The sequence below is a fragment of the Achroia grisella genome, unplaced genomic scaffold (genome assembly GCF_030625045.1).
Source record: "Achroia grisella isolate CSIRO2021 unplaced genomic scaffold, CSIRO_AGI_Agris_v1 utg511, whole genome shotgun sequence".
NCBI classification, from domain to species: Eukaryota; Metazoa; Arthropoda; class Insecta; order Lepidoptera; family Pyralidae; genus Achroia; species Achroia grisella.
In genome coordinates, this window is record NW_026712905.1 from 2448178 (window position 1) to 2463667 (window position 15490).

The 15490-nt window shown below is 32.4% G+C and overlaps 1 protein-coding gene across 6 annotated transcripts in view; it reads right to left on the minus strand.

Moving 5' to 3' along the window:
• Positions 1 to 5884: 5884 nt before the first annotated feature.
• Positions 5885 to 15490, minus strand: part of LOC131846519 (tight junction protein ZO-3-like) — a 105364-nt gene continuing 95758 nt past the window's right edge. For 4 of the 6 annotated variants that reach the window (XM_059195845.1, XM_059195847.1, XM_059195848.1 and 1 more), the window contains 9 exons: positions 14996 to 15108; positions 14488 to 14607; positions 13592 to 13723; positions 13004 to 13139; positions 12165 to 12356; positions 11745 to 11847; positions 11282 to 11357; positions 7867 to 10349; positions 5885 to 6561 (listed from right to left, as the gene is read on the minus strand). In XM_059195845.1, coding sequence (XP_059051828.1) covers positions 6338 to 6561; positions 7867 to 10349; positions 11282 to 11357; positions 11745 to 11847; positions 12165 to 12356; positions 13004 to 13139; positions 13592 to 13723; positions 14488 to 14607; positions 14996 to 15108 — 3579 coding nt within the window. In that variant the 3' untranslated portion in view covers positions 5885 to 6337. The remainder of the gene's footprint in view (positions 6562 to 7866; positions 10350 to 11281; positions 11358 to 11744; positions 11848 to 12164; positions 12357 to 13003; positions 13140 to 13591; positions 13724 to 14487; positions 14608 to 14995; positions 15109 to 15490) is intronic. The other 2 variants (XM_059195846.1, XM_059195850.1) reach the window with 2 other exon arrangements.

Consider the following 15490-nt stretch of genomic DNA (forward strand, 5'->3'; position numbering starts at 1 on the left):
GCTTTCACGGTTAATACAAATAATTTTAATACTAATATTAGAAAGAGATAGCAGATTTTATTATGAAGAAACTATGAAACTATTATACCGATTCGAATAATTCTTTCATTGTTTAAATAGTGTATTATTCAAAAGCAAGATTATTCAAACATACATACACAAAACTCACAAAGTCATGAGCCCGGACGCATTCATGGTAGATCAGTTATCAATATAGATAATCGAGTTTAAATAAGAATAATTTTATGGTAAAATAGATAATAACCTATTTGAAATTTCAATTAGGTGACACTGCCGTGGTCACCTTCCGAGTAGAGTACAACGATGTCAATGTCGGTAGGTGTTGGCAGTTTGTACAACTACCATCAATTGATTATCAAACCAAAAAGAGCGATATACAGCATTCACAGTATTTATCCAGGAGTAATAATAAACAGGGCTGAATTTCTTTATTACTCTGCAGCCTTATTTATATCTAAGTTTAACAAATTTTATTTTTTTAAATCCGTCTAGATGTTTGAGTCTTGAGATGCTTGGTTGAGTCTATTTTTTATGGTCAGATGTTAGGAACTTGTGACACTGCGACCTTCGAAGATCTGTGCTCAAAAGTTTGGTTGAGTAACAAATATCTAGACTTCCAAATATTTTCACGCAAACTTTTACTTTTGCAGTACATCAAAAGTAATAAGACTGAGAATCAGACAAATGTTATATAAGTGGTATATAGGGTTGTAACACATGAGATTTTTTTTCTTTTATGCTGTGTTCTATGAAGTAAGTAACAAGACATAACGTAAAAACAATTTGTATTTTTAAAAACACTTTTATAAGTAGACCTTTTGTCATTTTATAATTAAATATAAACTTTATCTAGATATATTTAGGATTGGCTTTCTTACAACCGATTTTTAATCTTCTATCGTCTTGCGTTTTAATGTCGTTAAATTAATGGTCTAGTTCTACATTTCCATCTGTGGGTTATATTAAATTTATTTCATGCTCATGTATTTAATCTCTCATAAAACAAACAATAAAAAACGAAACGTATGGATATGTGAATTCAAATTTAATAAATGTTTATATTTCCTCTTATTAAAACCGTGTATTAAATATTTTTTCACAGTACTGATCAATTCACACACTTACAACTTAAATTGTTGAATAATCGCAACACACATCCGCGCTTTCAGCGGTAGATTAAAAAATGTGATGACTATTCAAAAGTGCTTCAATTAAGTAAGTTTATTTGAATAAATTATTTTCTATTCTAATTGCGCATCCGCGTCAGCTTATGTACATAAATGCGGCCTTACAATCCCCGATATTGCAGTGTTATGTCACTGTGTGACCTCTGTGCGTCGTTATAGAAACAGTATTGCTCACATAAATCAAATCATCAAATAAAATTCATTTAGATATTACCGATTTCATATTTGAGAGTACGCTCTGAGAACTTTTAAATTCACACACTGATTTCAGTAATCGATTTTCAACAATGTAATTTTTAATTGCCCAGTAATCTAAATAGAGCTTTTACTGTAGCTATATAGATAATACATACATATTTCAGTCTTAATATTTTAAATTTTCTTATCACGTTGATAAGATTGATAAAAAATAGGGGTTGTTGATAGAAGGGTGAAAATTTAGGGTTAGGGTATGTATTTTTTAAAGCCACTTTATAAAATATAAAAATAATAAATTTTTCCAAAAATAAAATAAAAAATGCTAAGGTTGGACAACCCTTATCACTTAGGGATATAAATAATATGCATATAAAATTTCATAAAAATCGGTGAAGCCATTTCGGAGGAGTATGGTAACTAACATTGTAACGCGAGAACTTTATATAGGTATACAAGATAAACAGGTAAGTATATAATAAACTAGTTGGTCCCGCGACTTCGTCCGCATGGAATTTAACTTTATTTCTCTGAAATAAAAGTAGCCTAAGTTACTCCTTATTACATCATCTATCTGCCAAAAGAGTCCCGTCAAAATTAGTCGGAGTAGAGATTAGCCGGAACAAACAAACAGACAAATATTGTAAAAAATGTTATTTTAGTGTATGTACCGTATTTATATTCATATGCATGTAGTAAAAAAACTGTTATTTCAATATTACAATCAGACACTCCAATTTTACTTACATGTATAGATTTATAATCTATACGTATAATTTAGTACTCAGGTATGGAATACTGTATTGTATGGAATATCTGAATTATACACGTTACCGGTACAAATATACGTAGTACAGTATTAACAGTAGTTTTATCTTTATGTCACTATCATGGCACTCAGAACATCTTAATACCATAGTTTAGGAAGATATTTATGAAAGCTTATTGTTAACTTGATATCTCGTTAAAAGGGTATACTTATTACATAAATAACTTTCACATACTCATTACGTCTATTATAGTGTCATATTAAAGAATAGCCAGTATAATTATGACAATGTCATACATATTTCGCTAATGGGCTGGTACCTGGGTTGCTATGTCTGTCTTTGGTTTGCGATTCGATACGGCATTTCATAAATTAGGGGTATTATCAACATCAATAGACAGTAATGAAAGGGTTTATTTTTAATTTAATTATGGACTTAGATTATACTACTTATGTAATATTATCGTACTTAGAATCGTAACATTTTTTTATAGTTCAATAGTGAAATAATGCATTTGTCTGCGCTAATGGTAGGTATACCTGTGCCGGTAGATCCAGGATGATAGGATGAGCACGAAATCAGGTCAGTTCAGCAGAAATTGACCATCATAGTGTTCAGACTCCTCTTAATAAATTTACTTTATCAGACAAAATGGATGCATGAAGTCACGTGCCGAAACTAGTATAAATATATAATTTAGTTTCTATTAATATTGAAACTTTTCTATTAATCAAGCTACATCAACCTGAATAGAGAGTGTGGTTCAAATTATGAAATCTATATTTATTTTTAGTGCCAAACTAAAAAGGATAACCAAGAGTGCGCTTTTCTATTCGTAACTCTACCGCTACTCTATACTTTGTTTCTTTGAAAATGTTCGATTGATATAAAATAACAACAGAGAATAAATTTTATAACAACAAAGACAGAAATAGCTGGAAGTATCAAAATATTTTTTTCACAGTTTTACTAATCTACCTGTCATATGAAACGAAATAGTTTTGAATTTGATATTTAATGTTTTTTTTATATTATTTGTAACGGTATGTAGAGTATGTTTTGTTTTGAGTATGTATTTCGTGCATGCTTTATTTTCCTTATTTCATCTTTCCAATTAGCGATCCTGCACGTTTGCTCCCTACGACACGTCGGGTCGTTTCAATCCAGAATAATTTGGAAACTGCATGTTATGTTATGAAAATTACGCAAATTTGTACTTTAATGGCTTAGGTTTTAGATATTCTGTACATTACTGATACATTTGAAAATCAGAGATGCACCGGTGTTACAAAATATCTACGACACGAACTCATAAACTTTTACCTCGCGACCGTCGACAAATAATGACTGAACATTATACCTAACATTATACGTGGTACGTGGTACAGTCAAATACAAAATTGCGCACAAATCTATACCTATATATGTATACAAATGAATTGGCGTTTGTTCTTCCCAGTGGACCGTTTTTTTTTTATTAAAAAATTGTATTTAATATTTTTAATTTTTTTTTATTAGATATTCATAAATTTTTGAATGCATGCTGTTTGATATGACATGGAGAATGTTTTTATAATACACATTATTTATTCAATACAATTCATATAGTTCCATGTAGTCTCACACTAAATAGAGATTATGTTATGGGTATTAGACAATACACACATAGATACATTTTTTTAAAATACACACATAATATAACGGCCTCGGTGGTATAGCGGTTCAACACATCATTTTACTTCCGAAAGCGGGTTCTACTCTTCGCACAGCACAAACATTTCTATTCATAAATATGAATATATCGGTCTGAGAGTTGCGAACATCGGATATAAGGCGGTGTGCTAAACCTTTAGTGCATTGAGACCGTAATTTTGTAGCGATTTGACGTTCAGCTAGTAACAAACATTGTTATATATTTTTATTAACAAGTTGATGAGCAACCTCATAAGTCCTGATGTGATGTGACAACTGAAGCTTATAGACAATATCACTCAGCGATATGTGACACTTATGCCTATAGTTCCACTTCCATATCACACTTCAAACCAGAATAAATTATAAGAAGCAAGCTGCTTAGCGCCAAAAATACACTAGATGAGACAAAAGTACAGACAGTAAGATAGAGCTAGCCGAAATCCATTGAACTATTTTTATCTCACTGTCTGTACTTTATTTTACTATTCTAATTAAATAAAAGAAAATCTAGACATTCATAATTTATACTTTAAGAGTATACCGCGAAATGCGTTTGTACTCAAGTTCTCGACTGTCCATAAAACGTGCATGTGTTGCCATCCCTATGAGAACACGTTACCTTTAATGACAATCCGCTGCAATTTACTCACTCACTGCCAGTTCAAATGAATTACGACCGTGTAAGAATAAAATATTACCCATGATATGAATAATATGAAACCTGTAATACTTATTTTTTACTTGGAGAAAATTCCTACAGTAACTTAATTTAATAGATTAATATGGAAGTGGTTAACAGTGTAAGTTGTCGAGCCACTGCACCTGCGCCAGTGGCCTATTCACCTACACAGGTGAATAGGTGAAGTCAAAGTTATTAGTACATCATCCTGACTTCACTAGGAATCATTCGCGATGGTTTTTCATTTCTTTCGCAGTTTTTTTTATATATATGTACCTATATATTTGGATTTGTAAATTCTTCGATAGCTTTCAGTTTAGACCGCATAGGATATATTTCAATATATTTTTTTTCACGAACATGCATTCTTAATGGCCTTGATGGTCTAACGGTTTACCGCACCGCTTTACTTCCTATGGTCGTGGTCCCCCCGTGATAAATTACTGATGAATTTGCCAGGATGGGCTAACTGACCTAACTTCATTTTCACGTTATCATTCTTCCTTACCAACGTAAACCGTTAGCCTAGGCGGGTGCACCATTCCATTATCATTGAAAAACAAACACGTGTAGAGTAACTGAGATAATTCCCCGTACCACATTCATTGATGCAAACGGCTCCTATATTTATAAACTGCGTTATTTAATTGAAGTGTAAGTCTTAGTGAGATCTGTAACTGATATGAACTCAAGATTACTGGTTCATAATTTTTAAAGCTATGACCACAGATAATAAAACATTACATACTATAACTGTAATGATTATCAAGGACAGAAAAAAAGATAAGTTCATTGAATATAAAATTTAATCATTTAGTCAAAATGACTATGATATTGCAAATAACAAAAAATATACAATATCCGCAATGGTGAAGGTACATTTACGATAATATAGACAGATTTAAAAAAAAAAGAAAGATACACAATTCAGACATGAAATTAGCAGGATGAAAATTTAAATGTATCTAATATAATTACCGATTTAATTAATGTTAATATACAATACATTATTATATTAAAATATCGCAACAATAAATTCAATTTTAAACCTACGGAAGCCAAATTACAAAAATATCGAATTTTAATAAATTCATAACATTCCAATACGTACATTAATTAAAGACAATGCTTTCATATTAAATAATATAATAATAGGTACATGAACATTATTATTACTCATACATCTAATTATGGTAAGTATTTCTTAAAATAATTCTTCTGGCAATACAAAAGATAATAGTTCACTTATAAACCTTCATTTCATTCATTCTTTACTACTTGCTACAAACTACACCGTGGACAAAGCGCCTTGAGATTCGTGTAAATATACGTATATGTTTTTTTAAGTGTACGTTATATATATTTTTAATAACATTCGTGTATTGTTACTGTTTAGCACCACTAACTTACCAAAGGCAAAATATTTAATATATTTTTAGGTGGGTATGAAGGCAATATTAAAATATTGTGAAATTAAGCTTGATGTTACCAACGCCATTAAATAGTTCATATACATTTTATTTAAATCTTTTGAATATTTTTTTCTATTAACTTATGGTGTATTAAACATATTATTACCTAATAAAATGTGAAATCGTCTTTAAGACGAGAGTTTTAAAATAAACCATGATAAAATTAAGAAATTGAATTAAATTTTAAGCTGTTGTTAGTTTAATTTATTTTACTTTACATTAATCTTATTTTCTTACAATATTTTGTGTGTGCTTGTCTACTGACCACAATATGAGTAATTAAGTCTTAAGACGACTTATATTAACTTTAAATTTATATTAAAAATGATCTACTTTAACGGCAACAGTGTTAAGAGTAGTCGTTGCAGGAAGGTGTATCTGATCCCAGTCAGTGCTGAGATGTGCCTCGGTGTCGGTGGCCTTGATAGTCAAGCCCAGGGAAGGTACGGCGTTGGCACAGTGCGGCAGACGAAGTGTCACCGGTCTCAGGAATACCAGACCTTGTGGACCACACATAACTAGTGGGGACAGCATCGCTTCACCTGTCGCGTTAAAAAAAACTTCAAACATCTGCATATGATCATATTTAAAATGTGTAACAAAATATTATAGATATTAATGAAGTCAATAAAAATTATTATTATATAATTACAGTTTTATAAAATCCTATTAAATAGAAGGTGTGAAAAGTCGTGGAATTAACAATTAATATTATGCATGGTGCAAAAATGTGAGTAAAATAGTTATAGATTGGAGATAATACAATGAATTGATTAGATTTTAATTTTGTAAATACAAAAATTAGGTAGAATATTTTCAACACACAAACACAAATCGCAACACGTTAATGCATTTTGTTAACCAGGCAAAGCACAGACGACAGTAATGACAATAAAAGAAAAGCATTTCAGAAACAATTAAAAGCATATTGTATATATATTTACAAAGAGAATAATATAGACAATTAATTAAAAACTATTAAAGAATGTATATAAGAATTGATATAAACTGCTACAGTGAAAGAATGCAATATGCAGGTATTGAGGAAATACTAGACCCACCAGACAGATCGTACGTCCAAAAAGGCGATAGGAGGCGGTATGTATGAGACGAAATACGAAATTGGTAGAAACGAAAATTGGGAACATTATAATTGATGTGGCGTGACAGATATAATACATAAGATAATGGAAATTTAAGGACATATTCAAGACGACATTACGCACATAGAAAACATAGAACCAAAAAAACAAATACGGAACGAAAATGTGGCGAACATTTTCTTGCACATTATAGTACAGTGCACAAAATTATGTGGTCATAAACATACTATCATAATGTTGGCTGTACGTAGGCATGTCGTCGTCTTCTCTCCTCTACCTCTAAGTACGAGTGTATTGTGTGGTGGAAACTGCGTAAATTAAATGCATAACATGAGGGCCCTTGTTACATATATTATAATATTAGAAAATGATATTATTAAACGAAATGATATGTTTAATTTATATGCAATCATGCGAAATAAAAATACATATTCCGTGCATTTTAATAATAATAAAAACATTACTTTTGATGCTGTTACATAAAAAAATATACTGTTATATAAAATAATTATTATAGATAGAATATACCCCGCATGCTATAAATAAACATCATGCAAAGTATAATATACAAGATAACCATTTCTATGTCACAACAGATATCATTGTCTGCAGTTGCAAAACAATTCCCATTTACAACACAATTTTCAATTCTCAATTTTCATATTCATTAGCAAACATTAATGGCCAATTAGTAAGTGCTGTCTACGATACTACAAGGAGCGTGCCCCGTTATGAAAGCATTACCGTTGTCCATATCGATCGGAGGTCCCCCCACTCGTTGGCTGAGCCTTGGATCTGACACCGTAAAATATATCTTTTGCTTGATTCCTGGCGCAATTGCTTTGGGAGGAATAATTAAAGATACACCCCATTGTCTGTCTTCTAAAATGCCACCTTCGCTATCGAATATACCCCAAGTAGTATGAGGCCCGTCAGGCTCAACTTCATCAGTTTTATTGCCAGGCTCATTCTCTTCAGATGATGTCGCCTGTACAGTTGTGTTCTGATTAATAACCGTAGTATCATTCTGACTATTAGACAGATTTTCCGAATTCTCTTGGCTAGACTCTGGACTTTTCTCAAGGATTTTTTCACAAAAAGTTACAGTTCTATTAGGCTTTAAGGATCGTTCATTTAAATCTTGAGATGTATATGGGGTGCTCTGTGGTTTATTTTCAAAATTCATGCTACATTCAGACGCGTAATGAGTTTCCATTGATGTAGTAGATTCATATGGAATAGGAGAAGTTGTGACTTTCAGAGCATTAGAAATGTGATCTGCTTTACCATGTAACCTTGGGGCATACATCGGTTCACCTATCAAGACATTGGCGTCGTTATTTAGCGATTTTTCTTTTTCTGCGTCTGTTTTTGAGTCAGTTAATCTTAACTTGGAGAAGTCTATCTCTTGGAATGTTTCATTTTCTATCGATGGGGTCTTGCCTTGTACTTCAGATTTTGATTGATATACTGGTTCTCTGCGAGATAAGTGATTAGCGTCACTTAATTCATAAGGACTACTTCGCTCACTACTATCCTGATCAACTATTTGGGGTGGTTCTTTTGTTTCTTGGTGGGATTCGTAAATAACACTGTCTTTTAATTCTCTTTTTGATACGTAGAGTGGCTCTCTTATTTTTGCTGAATCACTTTCGTTCGATTCTTTTCGTGTTTGATAGATCATATCTTTCTTTGCTTGATTTCTTTGTTTTATTATTTCCAATTTTTCTTCTAATCTAATACCATAACTAGACTCTTTGCTAGCCAATAGAGCCGCTTTTTGTGACAAAATTTCCTGTTTTGATACATAAGTGCATTCTGCAGAAGCTGGCCGTATTTCCTGTCTGAATTCAGGCATATCATGCGAAGAACTATAGTGAGTATCAGAACAACTGGATTTCACTTCAGATCTTGTGGCATATGGTGACTCTGTCTGGTTTATTCTTTCTAGCATTTCTGTTCTTGTAGCGTATGGAGGTTCACTCATACATTTACTCATAGGGGAAATCCTGCCCGGAAAACTTACAGGAGTTTGTAGCCTTCTATCGGGTCTTATTGCATATGAGCTTTCAGACCATGATGTACTAGGTGGTGGATCATACGTTTTTCTTCCATAAATAGGTTCTTTACATGTAAAAGAACCATCCATTCTTTGTTTTAATAATTCATCTTTTGTATTGTAAGGTGATTCAGAAAATCTTTGACGTAACATTTCTTCCTTTGTCGAATACGGACTTTCAGACACATTTCTTTGCCTTGTCATTTGCTCTTTACTAGAGTATGGAGATTCGCTATAAAAAGATTCAGATTGCCTCATCACTTCTTGTTTCGTTGTATATGGGTTTTCTGTTTTCATTTCATGTCTTGTAACATAGGGACTTTCCCGTATACACTCTGCTTTGGTAGCATAAGGGGGATCAAGTAAAGGCATTGCCACTGTTTGATGATTGCCGTAAGGGTTTTCATAACTATGAATTGAAACTTCAGATCTACTAGCATATGGATTTTCACTTGATGTATCATATACAGAAGTGTAAGTCCTTCTTGGCTTTGGAATTGGATCATAAATAATATGGTCTTTACTTTGGTATATTGGTTCTGGAGGTAGTGGTTGTGTAGGATGAAAGGGTTCATGTTTTATTTGTTGTTGTCTTTGGTAGATTGGATCAATTTTGGTAATCATATTAAAATTGCTTGTCTGACCATAAATCCCTCTCCTATTATAATCAATAAGAGAATTCTGTCTACGTAACAATGGGGTAACTTTAGGCTCGGTTTCAATGTCACACATAGAATTTTGTCTTCTCAGACTTTTGATGACAGGCTTAGCGTCGTAATCTCTAACTGTACAAATGGATCCGTTTCTGTCATCACAAAATGAGCTTTGCCTTTTTAGAATAGGCTTTAAAACGGGCTTCTCACATGATGATGAGTTGCTTCGGTGCAACATCTGATTTCGAATTTGTGTATTTCTCATGTGAATACTTAAATCGCCCAAATCTGACTTCTCCCTCCTAAGCATAGGAGCTTGATACATTGGTCTCTGCTGTAAGTCACTCTCACATAGTGACTTCTGTCGAGACACTTTCTGCGAATTTTTCGTTTTCGAACGGAAGAGATCTAGTACTGCGTTTTTAATAAACGATGGCTTTTTGGATAATTTCTTTTTAGTTTTTGGTGAAAAGGTCTCGTCGCGCTCCGCACTCGAGTTCATGACATCGGACGAGCTGCGGAAACCCACAACCAAATACCCACTTAGTTACTCAATGATTTAAATATATGGACACCTCAGATGATTCAGTATTCAATAAGACCGAAATATGAAATGTTAGAAAAAGGAAATAATGAAGAATCTGAAATGTCACATGGTAATGACAATTTTCAAATGAATTTTGTGATTCTGTTAAAAGCATATTGAAATAACTGGCAACAGAGATGTAGATGAAAACAAAATAAATAAAGAATATAGTATATATCTCCTTACATGTATGATAGAAATAAATAACAAAGTATTAGTACAAATTAAAGAATATAACGACAAAAATAGTTTTAAGTGTAGAAAAATATAATGGATAAGTAAAAAGAAGGCTATAGGAGTACTTTAGTTCAATATGCTTTCATTTAAATCATCAAGTTGCACTAAAATGCAGACACGCACTGCCAATAATCGTTTTGATACGAACAATTCAAAATATTCTAATATGTAGATTACCATTACATTATCTATGATGTTATTACAATTTACAGACTTACGCCCAGATATACAAATATATGTTACAAAATATATGTATATTGTTTATAACCATACAATAACCATAACTAATACTATGGCCCAACAAGACATTGTTAGTCGTTTGTGAAGCGATTGGTGTTTGCATGTTAGAGCAAATTGTACAGGGCTATATGATATACTATATAGAAACCTAAATTCATAAATAAACATGTCTAATTCTTGGGAACATGCATCAAAATTCTAGTCTATTTTCTTTACTAAATCTTTTTGTGTCTAACAATAACGTATTTCTATACTCACTCTATTTATTGATTATAATTTATCTAACATAAATCTATGAATTTGTATGGAATAATGGGGTGCAATTTTAACAAAAACCCTAGCTAGTGCTGTGACTAATGTCATGTGGAATAAAATATCGCCTACCTTATGTTATGCATGTGTTGTGGTTTCCTATATAGTTCAAAAGCTGAACCGCGTTGTTCTCTACTTCCAGCTAAATCTGTTGAAGCAAAAGAAGACTTTAGTTATTATATATAATATATCTTAGGCGGCATCTATAAATTACGTCATCCAAGAGAGTACTGGCTCCTTCTTCTATTTTAGTTTAAAAAACACGAAATTCAAATTGTCAAAACATGACCATATACTCAATACTAATACTTTTTGTGAATTAATCCGTAAAATACATTAAATAAATAAAAAAAATCGTGACACACACTATTTGATACACATACGCATAGGTATATACTCTTTTGTTTAATTCTTATTACTGGTTCAAAGATCTTTTGTATTTTTTATTTTGGTCAAATTTCGACTACTAGTTGTAATAATAACAAATGAACATGTACAGGAAGTATGTATTGAAGTATAAAAATAAAAAACTTACCTATAAGATGTGGATTGTGTGGAAGGTTGATGGCGCGATGATGTGATGGCGGGCCAGAGTAAGGCGGTGAGTGGGGAGGCATTTGAGTTCCATACATATTTTGCTGAAATAATATTATATTTTTAGTTTGAATCTACTTTTACCTTATTTTATTTATATATAATTTTCTCAATATAATCGTATCTTATTTACAAATATGTTATGAAATATCTTCAGGTTGTTTTTTTTTTTAATTAAACAGGTTACTTCCATTATTGCTAATTTTTATTTTATTTTATTTCGACTCTTACAGCTATCTCTACAGGTCAGTATTTATGAATGATAAGAGAATCGCAATTTTGTATAAAGAATAATCAGGCTATCATTTAAAGGTGTAGACAGAAAGAACTAAGGAAATGAAAATTTAATGTGCAACACTACCTGATGGTAGTTAGAGTGCGTGTGCGGACGGTGTGAGGGCTGCGAGTGTGAGTGCTGGTGGGAGTAGTGCGGCGGCTGTCCGTATCCTCGCGCCGCCTGTGCAGCCTGTGCTTGTGCGGCCTGTGCAGCCTGTGCGGCTTGGTGTGGCGAGCCGGGACCTGGCGGACCCGCGTTTGGTGGTGGCTCCATGTTCTATTCATTATATGTTATATTAATAACACTAATTCCACATTACACCGGGATATCCGAAGTAAATTTATAAAATTGTATATAAAATCACGTAGAAACAACTCATACAACAAAAACCATAATCGGAACTATAATGCCAATGCAGGAACTCGAGTCATGTTTATAACATCCGTCTTTTATTTTTTATTGACAGGCACCGGTAGGCTCGCGACCTGCCATTTTAGATTCATATATTTGGACATGTTTAGTGTTGAATTTGCTCGACATAGGCAACAAAATTAAAACAACATATGTTTTTTTGTGGCTGTCGACTATGTAATACATATTATATATACCTACTTCACCTCACTAAATATATATACCAAGTAACAATTCTATAGAATTAAGGTAATATACTTTTGTACGTATTTTATGTGCCGTAAAGTGCATATTAAGACGACACAATTTTACTAATACCATAAACGCGGAAGTTTGTGAGTGTGGATGGATGGATGGATGGATGCATGTTTGATACTCTTTCACGTAAAAACAACTGAGTGCATTTTCATGAAACTTTACAATAATAGAACTTACATATCACAATAACACACAGGCTCTAAATTTCATGTGGGTAAAACCGCAGGCACAGTTAGTGTTATCATAAAACTTACCCCATTCCTGGGATGGTGCTGGTTGTCTGGTGGTCTGTAATGTTTGGGTTTCGGCGGTGGTACAGGCTTGTAAGGCGGCACTGGAGCCCCTCCTCGTCCGCTGTAATCGGCTTGTGATGCCGAATTCGTCCGCGCGCTATATAGTAATTAATAAAAATAAATTTACGGCCCCGGTGGTACAGGGGTATAGAACACCGCTTAACTTTCGATGATTTCGATTTATTATTTTAGTCTACCGGATTTTCAAACAAATGATACACTATTTCAAATAAAAAATCATTTATTCATGTAGGACATTTTAGTAGCATAAGCGAAAATAAAAAAGATTATAAAAAAAAATTACGTTCATATGAACGTATTTTTTTTTATTAATATAATTTTTTTACTTACCTACTTATTTCTTTACTTAAAAAATAAAGTATTTTTTATAGTAAAAGGGCAAACGCCCATGATCACCTGTACATACCCTGAGAGTATTTACAGGTGTTCACGGGCGTTCACCTGCAAATCGCCTGAATATTTGCAGGTGTGTTGCCAAGTCAAAATAAATATTTTTTTTTTATATAAATAAAACCAATATAGTGTTACCTGTATTTAGCGTGGTCATTAGTGGGTACATTAGGCAGTGACGGCCCACGCGCATGTAGAGGCGTATGCGGACTGTTGCCGTTCATTGGTGGGGGACGATTCGATTGCGGACTTCTGTAGTTCTCCGGGGACCTATATACACATAATATTTCAAAATTAAAACAATTGAAAAACGGAAACAACGGATAAATTTACTTTCAGTTTCCGCATCTAGTTATAAAATTGTAGTATACAAATTAAGTTTTGCCTTATCTAGCGTATATTGCATGCATATATATAATTCAGCTTTTTTATTTAGCTATAATTTAGCTGGATTGAAATCCAACACTAAATAGGCACACGTAGTGTTGGAAATCAATCCAGTTTTGTATCAAACTACACGCTTCTAATCAAATTCTTGTACCGATTGCAATCTGTTTTGTGTGCTAATAAATAAAAAAATAAAATTAAAAAAGAATACATCCATAGTTTTCTATCTTCACTCACATTCTATATGCAAAATGCAAATAACATGAAAGTATCCCTTTTCATAAGATGTCCTTTTTGAGAAGTATGTCTGGACAATTCACACAACGTTATCTAATCCCAAGTTAATCAGAACTTGACAACTGATATAATTACTTAGCTACATTTTTTTGGAAATAAGTACACACATAATATATACATAAAACACCCAGACTGATACAAACAATCATACTCATGAATACTAATGTTTGTACCGTGGTAGGAATCGAATCTGCACCCTATGGTAGTAAAGCGAAATCCTAAGAACAGCTACATCACCGCGGCCGTACGAATTGAAAAGCTAATTCTCCACTCGCTTTGCTATAGCAGTGTTGACTAATAAATGATGTATTTTCTTTAACTATTAACATATATCAAGAAATTGCACGTACCTATAGCTATTGTCTGAATTTCTATAATCTAGTGAATTGTGTTCGTGCGAGTTAGAGTTCCGTTGCGGACTTTGTGTTGCCATAGTGGCTGGATTCTGCGGTGGAGGCGGTTCCATTTTGCTAAAATTATAAAATTACTATAATTAGACATAACATCCACATATCACACACTTAATTCTATTATATGAGCTTAAAAAATTTAAATTTTGGGAAATCCACCCAATAGTTTTAACTAAGACTCTTAGACTTTTTTGGATTAATTTATATATTTAGAATGCAAAGTAAAATTATAACATCACGTTAAAAAATATACCAATATTTTTACTAAACCAGTAAATTAAATCCATTCTAAAATTATATAAAAAATAGATATTTTTGTATCTTTAATTGTAATTGATAAATACAAAAAATACTTAAAGTATTTTATTGAGAATGCAAAAAAAAATAAGCATCTATCTACTTACAAGTATGTTAATATATAACAAAATAAAATAAGTTCGGTACTAACACAGACGGTGGCGCCACCTTGAGGTCGTCTGGTGCGTTAGGCGGAAGTCGGCCCATGCCCAAGCCATTATTGGTATTGTATTCGTAAGACGGTGTGCCATCGTATGAACTCTGCTGTGAACAATAATATATTTTAGATTCGAATCTAATATCCTAAATCAATATTAATCCTATACTAATGATATAAAGAAGAAAAAAAAGTATATAGAATTGGTAGATATTTAAATATGATTTCATTACATTTGATAGTATAATATGCCTAGCGACGTGTTTATGTCGCAGTTAAGTTTAAATGTTTGTGTGGTATTATACATATATCATATCCATTATAAGATCTATTACATTAAAAAAAATATAACATTATTATACCATATCCTAAGATCCAAAATTTTCCTATACTTATTAATATTCCCCCCTCCCCATTTGATTATGGCAAATGCACTAAAGACCCAAGCCTTTGAAAAAGAAAAAAAATATAGTATATATAATTTCAATG